General features: G+C 35.4%; 1 protein-coding gene across 1 annotated transcript in view; it reads right to left on the bottom strand.

Moving 5' to 3' along the window:
* Positions 1-4220: 4220 nt before the first annotated feature.
* Positions 4221-12102, bottom strand: part of ARL6IP6 (ADP ribosylation factor like GTPase 6 interacting protein 6) — a 41476-nt gene continuing 33594 nt past the window's right edge. The window contains exon 4 of the mRNA XM_047868982.1: positions 4221-5810. Within this exon, the coding sequence (XP_047724938.1) occupies positions 5717-5810 (94 nt within the window). The 3' untranslated portion in view covers positions 4221-5716. The remainder of the gene's footprint in view (positions 5811-12102) is intronic.

Genomic DNA, 12102 nt, shown 5'->3' on the forward strand with positions numbered 1-12102 from the left:
TATTCTGCAGTCTATGCACATTAGATCAGCCAATGTCAAAAATCCTATACATAACAATGGAAGAAACAAAAAAGTAAAGCTAAATTTGGTTTAAAAACACACATGCCATAGAAAGGAATATAGGTAGAGGCTATATAGCTCTGTTTTTGAAACTGGTCATGACACCCTAGGTAGTATTCATGACTTCGTTTATCCAATCCCATTCCATGTTCCCTTGACTTTCAGCCAGAATTCTTAATGGGTGTTTTTTATCCAGTGGGGTGACTAAAACCTTATTCCTGAGGAATTTAAGCCCCTGTGTTAAGACTATTTAAAATATTCTAACTTGAGAGTCTAAGAAGGAAGCAACTCAGAGCCTGTGGGGTTTTGTCCATACTCATTGTGTAGCAGTAACTTGATTTCCCCTTGGTGGATTATCAACCACTACACTCAGTACCTTACCACCCATTTTGACAGTACGCAGGTCTTTAAGGTACTTGAAATGGCCAAATGTGTTCTGGTTTCAGTTTCCAATTCAACAACAGCATTGTTGTATATAACCTTTGTGGAAGCATTTTTTTTTTTTAAGTGAACTGAATTGTTTGACCAGAAGTAGTAGTAAGTGAGAAGCGTTAATAATATACAAGGTCACTGTAGTTAATGACGTCTGTGACAGACCTTGCCAGCCAGAGGTCCAAATGGGTACTGGCACAGAGACAAGTCCTCTCAGGCTAGTAACTCTCTCATCTTGAGAAACAGCATATTCTATCTGGTCTTTTGGAGAATGAACACCTGATCTTGGAACTCCAGGTAACCTTGATCCTGGCTGTCCATTCTAAACAGGATATTATCTAGACATAATAAATATAAATCAGGGATTCTCAACCTTGATATTTGGGCCCAAATTACTTTCTATTGTGGGGAGGTGCCCTGAGTATTATAGATGTTTAGCTGCATCTCTGGTTTATCAACTAGTCTCCAGTAGCACTCCACAATTGTGACAATCAAAAATGTCTCTAAATATTTCATTAAATTGTTGTATTTTACCCCTGAGAAGCAAAATTGCCTTCAGATGAGAATCACTGACCTAAGTGAATCCTTTGAGTTCTATCATCCAGAAGTGTCCTGAGCCAGTCCTAAAGGCGTAAGTAAGTTGTGTGATCACATTCCCAGTATGCTCTTCTGCCATGCTGCCTCTTTTCATTCAATTCACAACTATCACCTCACAAGAACTCCGTATAGATAACTTGATGTTGGAAAAAAATTCAAGCTTGACTTATAGGTGGTTCTGTGTATTATGTTGCTACCAGCCACAAAGGAGGTGGTGGGGAGCATTAAATCCCCTGTTCATGGTTGGCAGCAAAGGAGAGGACAGTCAGTCCTCCTAGGGACTTGAGCAGTTCATTTTGTCTCCTTGGCTTGAAGGGATATGGTATGAAATAAGATTATGAATATTCATGGAAAGTGAACTTGGGGTTTGGCTGGATTCTTGGGTGCTTGGAAAAGGATTGGTGCCAACTTAAGAAAGGTTGGAAGGGGTATATAGGTGGATTTCTTAAAATGGACCCAGAATGTGAGCAAGTTTCTGAGCTATGTTAACGCTCACAGCAAAGCCCTCACTGTGAGAGAGGCCCTGAATAATTAGGTAACAAGATAACCTTCTCTGTAAATGTTAATATCTTGTCAAGCCAGTGCTAAATGGGAGTATTAACAAAGTGCCAAGATAGCAAGGATGGTGTACAAACAGAAATGCACTTTCAGAGGCTTTTCTGGCAACTGCCTCCTCCCCTCCCTCACCTTCTCTACTTTCCCCACTTCCCTTTTGCCTAGAGCACTTCTACTGGTAACATATCTTGGGAGTCAGCCAGCTCCCTGGTAACCAACTCATTTCATTAGAAGAGGTAATGTTTTAGTTTTGTCCTCATTGATACTCAATATGGGTTTTTTGCTTTTTTTGCCCTTGACATTTCTGGCAGCACCACCATTTATGGATTTACTAAATAATTATACATTATCATGAATTCCCACACATTGTTCTGGCCAAGGAACTTATTACACAGGAGACATAAGATAAAGTGCTTGAAGACTTAGTTATGAAGCCAGCTAAAAGACAACACTCCCAATGCAGTGTGTGTTTATATTCAACAACTGATTTTTAATGCTACTTCTCCCATTCCTGTATTAGCTCCAAGAACTAAGAAGCCTCTATTTCACCCAATTATCCTCTAATAAAACATCTGCTTTTTGTTCCTCTGACTCCATACTCTATTGTTTTTATAGATTTTAGAACTTAGGAGTTAGTTGAAAGAAATTAGTTGAAAGTAACTGGAAGTTCACACAGCCACATGGTAATTTTGGATTCTTTATGCCACCAGGTAATCTTGAAAAAAAAAAAAAGAGGGTTGTCATGTTAGTTGGGGTTTTAACCTTATGATACAGTTGCTTCATAAATAAGAGCAGGGAAGAGTATGGAAGGAAAACTGAAGATTCTCTGAGGGGTATTCTTACGTTGCCAAATATAGTGATAAAAGAAACAAGAGCTTAGACCTGTCTAAATTTGGTCAGTCTCTCAGGGAAGAAACATAGTTGGTCAAGGCAGTAGCCAAAACAAAAAGAATAGATGCAGAAGAAGTAAAGTCTAAGGCAGTTAAATAAGACAATAACTTCCACCTGTATTTCCTTGCTGTCACATGTAACATGTATTTGAACAAATTTCCCATCTCTTTCTGTTGTCTGTGTTAGTACTAAAATGACTGTTTAATTAGCATGATTTGCATAACATCAATGAGAATGTAGCAAAACTTGAAAAATGAACATAATCCAAAGGCCTTGGCCATGAATACAGTAAACAATAGCTGCACTGTTGGGTATGAGTATTTTTCAAAATTGAAGTATAAAAGGAATGGAATGTGTGTGGAAACTGAATAGCCAAGAGTGAACTGTAGTGAACATTTGTCTTTTTTGATGATTACACATTCACCCATCCCAGAAGATTTCCAGATGTTACCTTCAATTACAGAAGCCAAAAGAATAGGCACATGACCCAATCTTGGCCAACTGGGCACTCTCTCCAAGGACTCTGAACCCTGAGCTAGTCTTGCAAGGAATAAGAAAAATGACAGGAAGGATTCATTATATCCTCCTGACCAGACTGCTCCCACTATCAAGCAGACTCTTTGCTTCCTCTTCCTGTACTTTCCACCACTAGTATGTCCTGGTTTCTGCCCACCAGTTCTGAGAGCCACTGGATATCCTTCCAATAAATTCCCTTTTTCTCAAGGTAGTCAGATGGTTTCTGCTGTTAGCAATATAAGGTCCTGATACAACCAGGAACATGAACAGAAATGGGAAAATGAACAAATACAGAAAACCTCTTAAAAGATGTTTTTACTAGAAACCTATCTTTCAAAGAACCTACTTTTGATACTGGATATTTTTATGGGCTGCAGGTTTGTCCCCTCCCTAAATTCATTTGTTGAAACTCTAATCCTCCAAAAAACAGCATTTCTAAATTACCTGCCTATGGGAGGTAATTAGGTCATTAGGGTGGAGGCCCCATGATGAAATTAGTGTAAGAGGAAGACAGCTAGCCCTCTCTCTACCATGTGAGGATACAATGAGAAGACATCCTCTATAAACCAGGAAGAGGGTTTTTCATTGAAATCCAACCTTGCTGGCACGCTTGTTGTGATCACAGAGGCCAAGAGAGATGAAAAACTAGGACTGTCCCAGCTTTGATTATGTACCTATCCTTAGCCAATCACTCTGCTATGGAAGAAGGATGATTTATATTTGGACCTTATGATGGACTGGAGACAGGAACTTCCCAAGAAAAAGAAGTGCTAGGCCAGCAGAAATAGCGCTCCAAAAGAAATATCTTATAGATATATATCTATATGTATTTATATTATATATAAATGTAGTATCTTAAAGATACCTACATATAGAAGATGTACTGTAATATTTTTCCTAGTCATATGACACAAAGATCTGGAAGGACTATCCAAATTTGAGGGAGAGGGCTTTGAAGGGTGGAGAAAAGAAAAACTAATTTTGTTACAACTTAGGAAGAACTGGGAGGGTATGAGGAGGAAGGCAAGGAGTGAAAAGAAATTCATTTCAACAACCACTTTAGAAGGAATACTTTAAGCCATGGGATTTGTATATGTATGTAAGTGTACACACACACACACACACACACACACACACATCTCCCCCCATATTAATGTAAACACTTCAGATAAATTGAAGCACAATTTGTTATTTCCAATGAAACGTTTTTGAGTAGTAAAAAAGTGTTAAGACTTTTAGAAATATCAAATCATTTACTCAGTAACAACACTTAGCAGATAACAGGAACATACTGCACATATTCATTTCCCATTTAGCCTGAATAAAGTAGTTTTGCTACACAATGCTTTCCTAAGATAAGTTGTTCCATGGCCAGAGAAAATAGCATTTTAAATGGTCTATCTTTCTAAAAATTGAAGCGACTTTCTAAACAGGTATTTAGAAAGGAAGTGGGAACAATTAAGCTTAATTGCTATGAAAACAAAAACTAACACCACAATTATAGAACATTTAAATAGGAAAATTATGAAACTATATATAAAAAACTTATACATATATACATTGTATCAAAATACCTTCTTTCTATTTTGGTAACTAGAATTTTGAGATTAAAAACAAAGTAGTTCAAGCATTTCTAAATATAAAAATTTCAGACTTATATTTATTAAAAACAAAATAATATCAGTTCTGTTGGAGTAACCATATATACACCAAGACAAACATCGCAACTGGAAACAGAAATAGTGAACAATTCAAATTTCTTAATATTTTAATGGCTTAAGTAACTTACTTTTTTTTCAGTCCTTTTTTGCTAAAATAGGTTTATTTAATTTTAAATTTTAAATTTAAATTTTAAACTCAGACCAGTGCAGTTTGTCTTTTTTGGTGGGTTTTTTTTGTTTGTTTTTTTTTGTTGTTTTGCTTTTTTTAAAAGACAAAATACTCATTTAAAATTGTAGGTATTAGGTTTGCACCAACTAAAAAATAACATTTACATTTGTCTAATGTAACAATTTTAAAAACATACAAATTCAGTATGTAGTAGAAAATATGTAAAAAAAAAAAACCCAAAAACTGCGTAAGGAACTATACCCCATTAAAAAATATAAATGCACCCTTCTACTGATTATATGACTACTGAAAACTAAATATTCTGATTTAAAAGTAGCTTCTATAAAATGTCAAAGTAGTAGGCATTGTTTGCTTTCCTCATTTAATGAATAAATAAGAAGTATTTCCATTTCAGTTAAACAGTACTACTAGTACTTCTTAGCAAAAATGTAGTATTATAGATAGCAAGGTAAGCATTGCCCTGTATTCAAGTTTTTATGTTTGATCTCCATTAAAATGTTTTCTATAATTTATAAGGACAACACATACAAAAGTAAAAAGATGAGGTAAACATCTTACACTTTTAAGAAATTACTTGAAACTTAATACTCAGATATTCTCAATGCCTAAGCTCTAGAATGATGGTTATGAAGGTCCTCCTTTAAAAAACAACAACAAAAGATGGTCCTCCATAATGTCGATGATATGATACATATCTGAACCACATAACGAACAGCAGGTTTCTTGGTCTTCTGAGTAGGCAAATGATGTTCTTCCCTGTGATTACAAAGCAATCATGACTAGGTTTTGCCAAAAATATTGCTTCGGTGTAGGTTTACATGAGGCACCATGCTACAGTAAAAGCAGCTACAATGCCATTCAAAATTGCCATGCTATAGCCCATGTGGAAAGAGTGTCCAGTCAGTTTCCTAGGGGGAAAAAAAAACAAAAAAAGGAAAATGTAATTTGGAATAACAGAAACACCATCAGTTTTCACTGAAAATGCTTACAACGTAAAAATGTTTCCCTAATATTTTACACATTAATACACGTTAAAAAATAATATTAGACATTTGTAGGATTAAAAAATAGAGTGACCTTAAGTTCTCTGCCAAAACTGTCCTATTTATCAAATATAGTTTTTCAGTGTCATTACTTAGAGCAAAATGTTTTTAATCCCTTATACTTCTTTACTGTGCCTCATAGTCACTGAGTGTATCATAACCTAATTCTAGGTTTAAATCTTGTTACATTACAAACATGCTCCTTCATTAATTAGCACTGTTTCCTTGTTCTCTTGTTTAGAACTAAAAATACATATTATTTCAGGTATCTGTCCTGTTTGTTCCATCTTTGGATTACGTGAACAAACTCTACTCTTTATAAGCACTAAAAACAGCACTTTCCATGTGAGTCATAAATCAGATTATGTCTTTTATAGACATTTCAGTTCTCAATAGGTTACCTAATTGAAGTGGCCTTCAATGAGTTCCTAAGTATCAGGAAAGGCACGTCTCATGTTTTACGACTACTCAGTGCCAGCTTGCTTATGTGTACAGATTTCCCCTGACATTTGATTCCTCTATTTTACAGTAATTTTACATTTTAAGATTTCTTCCATTAACTATTGCAATAATACTCTTTGCTTATCCTCATAAAGATGAGACATGATAAAAAGAATAGAAGCTAATGTCCAATTAGTGTCAGAGGCAGAAGATCTTTTCCTCAGTGGAGCAATCCAAATCGAGGACATATAGGGAGGTGCACTAGCAGGAATAAGAGCCCAAAATCATTAGTAGTAGGAGCTCTGGACTGAGGGTCACCATGTCTATTTCCTCACCTCCTTTCCTAAGAACAGGTCAAAGACAGAGAGGTACTTGGATCTGAAGTAACATTTGAAGGATTCTAGTCTTACAAGATCTGTGGTAGGGAGCAAAGAAGATACGCTCTTCAAAGAACATCACCTTTGCATTCATCTAAGACTACTGAAGGCCCTGATACTTCCTGATAGCTGTTGTTATTATCATTACACTTTCCACTCAACTTACTCACCTTGGAACTAGTTTAAGATACTTCTCATGGACATTAAGGGTTAATCTACTTAGCTGCACTAACCTACTACATGGTAAAATGAAATAGATATTCTAGATGCTTTACTTCTAAAAAATATTCCTTCAAATACATACTGATTAGTGAACAGAAAGCTAATCATAAAATTAACTATCAGCATTGTCATTCATTATTTAAAGAATATTAATGACCCATGAACATTTAAATTCATACTAACAAAATGAAGTTAATCATGGAACAGAATTTCAGGAGTTAATTGTTCTCTTTCACTAGTTTTTGACCCTGCACTCCCATAAAAATAGGAAAACCTCTGAAGTAGTTTACCAAACTTTAGGAAATTATAAAAACTTACAATGTTGGTATAAATGAATTTTACTGAGCTATACATGCTCGAATGTTCAGTGACCTTTACAGAACAGGCAAAGCAAGGAATTTTAATGGCAATGAAGAAATGCTCCAGAGCAGATTCTCTTTCTACCATCTCAAACGCACCATATCCCTCCCCACTAGAAACATAGTAGCAATTGTCACACATGTACTGCTAGGCAATAGACTTAAAATCTTTGAGTAATCACTTGCTTTAAAACTCATTTTCAAAATACTCACCATGATTTTCTTCTCTCAGGAAAGAAAGACAACCCCTGCCCGCAGGTTTCCTCTCCTATGACTTACTTGTGAAGTCCTGTAAAAAACTGACGGTATCTTGGTTGCCCTTTGTCAACATCCCTCATCTCTTGTAAAGGGCAAGTTTTGAATTGAAAAATTGGGCCTAAGTATGGTGCCTATTTTATTCAATCTCTCTCTATATATGCATGTTACTTTTAAAATTAAAGTATACACACACACAGTGAAGTGCAAATGCCTGACATGCATACAGATCAATGAATCTTTATCATGTTACACCTTCATGTACCAACCACCCAGATCAAATACAAAATGTCTCCAGTACCACAGAAAGCTTCTTTGTTCCTCTTCCTTCCCCCAAATCCTGAGATAACCGCTATAACCATTTGTTACCACGATGCCTGGTTTCACCTGTTCATCTTACATGCCCTCATATAGTATGTCTTCTTCTGTGTCTGGATTCTTTCCCTCAATACTGTGTCTGTGAGATTCATCCATGTTGTTGTATGTAGCATTAGCATGTGTTCTTTTGTACTGCAGTTTAGTACCCCGCTGTATAAAAATAACAAAATGTATCCGTTCTACTACAGAGCATTTGGATTGTTTCCAATATGAGGCTTCTATACATAGGGATACTATGAACATGATGCTACACATCTCTGGTGGGTGTGAGACATCTGCACTCATTTCTCATGGGTATATATCCTAGGAATGGAATTGCTAGGTTATAAGGGAGATGTAAATTTGGCTTTAGTAAAAACATCAAACATTTTCTCAAAGTAGATGACTACTGTACACTTCTACCAGCAATATCTGAGAGTTTCAGTAGCTCCACGCTGCCACCAACATTTAGCATCATCAGTGTTTTACACTTTAGTGGGTCTACAGATTATGTTGTTGAGGTTTGAATATTTATTTTTCTGATGACAAACATACTTACTGCTCATTCAAATATCCTCTTTTTTGAAGTTCCTGTTTATCTTTTTGCTCATTTTTCTATTGGTTTATAGAGTCCTTTGTCAACAATATGTGTCATAAATATCTTCTCCTGTTTATGGCTTGTCCTTTCACTCTTTAATAAGGTCCACTGATGAACAAGTTCTTAATTTAAATACAGTCCTTTTTTTTTTTTTAAATGACTAGTATTTTTTGTGGCCTTTTTGATAAATCTTTGACTACGGTTATGAAAATAATCCATTTTTAGGGAAGTTGTATTGTTCTCCTTTGACATTTTGGTCTATAATTCAACTCAAATTAATTTTTTATGTGGTATAAGGTAGTGGTGAATGCTCATGTTATACCTTTTGGAAGTCCAATTGTTTCAGCACAATTTATTGAAAAGACCATCTTTTCCCCCCTCATTAAATTCCCATGGTACCTCTGTCCTAAGTCACATAAGCATCTATGTGTGGGTGTTTTTAAGCTTTCTATTCTATTCTTTGGGTCTGTTTGTTTATCCCTGATGAAGTCAACAACTTTCCTATATAGCAGGATTAGTGAACTAAAAAAAAAAATATGCTATACACCTAAAACTAATATAACACTGTATGTTAAACTAACTGGAATTAAAATAAAAACTTACAAAGCCAAAAAAATATTTAATGCTAAAATATCCTTATATTGAAGACTACAAAAACTCAGAAGCACAACTAACAATAATGTGCAAGACTCATATGAAGATAAAAATAAAACTTTACTTAAGAAGATCTAAATAAATAAAAGACATCCCGTGTTCATGGAATTGAAAACAACATTTTGAAAATGGCAATACTCCCTAAATTGATCTATAAGGTCAATGCAATTCCTCAATTTTCCTTTCCAACTGCCTTTTTCTGCAGATACAGAACAAGTTGATCCCAAAATTTGTATGGCAATAAGAGACCCCAAATTGTCAAAACAATACTGAAAAAGAACAATGCTGGAGAACTCACACTTCCCAATTTCAAAACTTGTTACAGTAATCAAATGGCATGATACTGGCATAAGGATAAACATATAGACAAATGGAATAGAATTAACAGTCCAGAAATAAACCATAGATCTATAGACAGTTAAATTTCAACAAGGGTATCAAGACCACTTAAGAGGGAAAGAATAGTCTTTTCAACAAATGGTGCTGGGACAAATGGATGCAAAAGAATGAATTTGATCCTTTAACTCATACATTATACAAAAATTACCTCAAAATGGACCAGATCTACATGAAATAATTAAAACTCTTAAGAGGAAGGAAAGGTATAAATTTTTTCAACCTTGAATTATGCAATGGTTTCTTAGATAAGAAACTCAAGAAAAAATAAACTGAACTTCATCATATTAAAACCTTCTCTGCTTCAAAGGACACTATCAAGAAAGTGAAAAGACAATCCAAGGAAAAGAAGAAAATATTTGCAAATCATGTTTTGTTTCTTGAGAGAAAGAGAGCAAGCAAGCAGGGAGGGGCTGAAGGGAGGGAGGGGGAAAGGGAGAGGGAATCTCAGGCAGGTTCCATGCCCAGCGTGGAGCCCAATGTGGGGCTCAATCTCATGACCATGAGATCGTGACCTGAGCCAAAATCAAGAGTCGGATGTTTAACCAACTAATCCACCCAGGTGCCCCTTGCAAATCATATACCTACTAAGGATCTACTATCTAAGATACAAATAAATTCTTAGGACTCAAAAAAAGGGCAAATACTCCAATTTTAAAAAGGGCAAAGCATTTGAATAGACAGTTCTGCAAAGAAGATATACATTGGCCAACAAGCACATGAAAGGATGCTAGACATCATTACTCACTATAGAAATGCAAATCAAAACCACAATGAGTGAATACTTCATCCCCACAAAGATGGTTATAACACAAAAAAAGAACAGAAAGAAAACAACAAGTATTGGTGACGATGGAGAAGGCAGAAATTTGACTCATTGCTGGTACAAACATAAAATGATATAGCTACTATACAAGAGTTTGATAGTTCTTCAAAGAGTTGAGTTACTATATGATCCAGCAATTCCATTCCAGGTGTATACTCAAGAACTGAAAACATGTTTTTACACAAAAACTTGCACCTGAAAGTTCACAGAAGCATTATTCATAAGAGCTAAAAAGTAGAAGCTAAGCAAATGTCCATCAACTGATAAACAAAATGTGGCATATTCATACAATGGAATATAATACAGCCATAAAAAGGAAAGTACTGATACATGCTATAGCATGGATGAACTTTAAAACCAGTATGCTAAGTAAAAGAAGTCAGACATTAAAGACCACATTCTAGGACTTGTATGATTCTATTCACATGAAATGCCCAGATAGACAAATCTACAAAACAAAAACTAGCCTAGGAGTTTCCAGGGTCTGGAGGAGGGGATAATAGAAGAGTAACTGATCATAAGTATGGGGTTTTCATTTTGGAGTGACGGAAATATTCTGGAATTGGAGAGTGATAATGATTGTATAAGATAGAGAATATACTAAACATCACTGAGTTACACACTTTAAAATGGTTAGTTTAATGTTATGTGAATCACACTGCAATTAAAAATAAAACTTTATGGGGCGCTTGGGTGGCTCAGTTGGTTAAGCATCCGACTTCTGCTCAGGTCATGATCTCACAGTTCGTGAGTTCAAGCCCCATGTCAGTCTCTGTGCTGACAGCTCAGAGCCTGGAGCATGCTTTGGATTCTGTGTCTCCCTCTCTTTCTCTACAGCCCCGCCCCCTCCTTGCTCATGCTCTGTCTCTCTCTTTCAAAAATAAATAAACATTAAAAAAATTTAAAAAAAAATACAACTTTATTCAAAGACATTAAAAGAGTATCTGAGTGAAGAGAAATATCTACCATAATCTAGGAATACTCAACACTGTAAAGATATCAATTACTTTGAAAAGAAACCATGAATTCAATGCAATCTCAGTAGTAGCTCAACGAAATTACTTTGGTGGGAAACTGACACTTTGATACTAAGCTCACCTGACACAGTAAAGGTGCAAAAGGAGCAAAGAAAAATTCCGAGAAATCAGAAAAGTTGTAACATAAAAACAAAGTAGTTTAAAAAAAGAAGGAAACAGAATCAGAAATAAAAAGACACCGGAAAAGACTTCAGCATCCCAAACCAGATCTGTTTGTAAGAGTAAGTATACAGGGGCTGGGGGAAGAGGTGACTAAATATATGCATGGAGATTTTACATTTTACCAATAGGCATTTTTAAGAACTTAGATGGAACAAAACTGACAATTATTTCAAGTTCCTTCTTGCTTATTCCTAATCATGGATTTTCATTTACCAGTGTAGAGAAATCAAGACTCAGTTTATTATCACTTTAAAAGAGCTGTCATTATATTTACATTTACATGGAATAAAAAGAATTGGTGATTTTAGACAGTTTCCTTTCAGTTCTTCGGTTTTATTGTGTAATTCCCACAAGTTTTCTGAATATTAAGAAAAAAATAATAAGACTAATGTCATGTTTTTCGATTAAAAGGGGGAAATGCCTGCAATTCCAGTGTTTGTAGATTCTCGATAGGCTCACTCTCAGTGTGAGGC

The sequence above is a fragment of the Prionailurus viverrinus genome, chromosome C1, assembly GCF_022837055.1.
Source record: "Prionailurus viverrinus isolate Anna chromosome C1, UM_Priviv_1.0, whole genome shotgun sequence".
Lineage (NCBI taxonomy): Eukaryota > Metazoa > Chordata > Mammalia > Carnivora > Felidae > Prionailurus > Prionailurus viverrinus.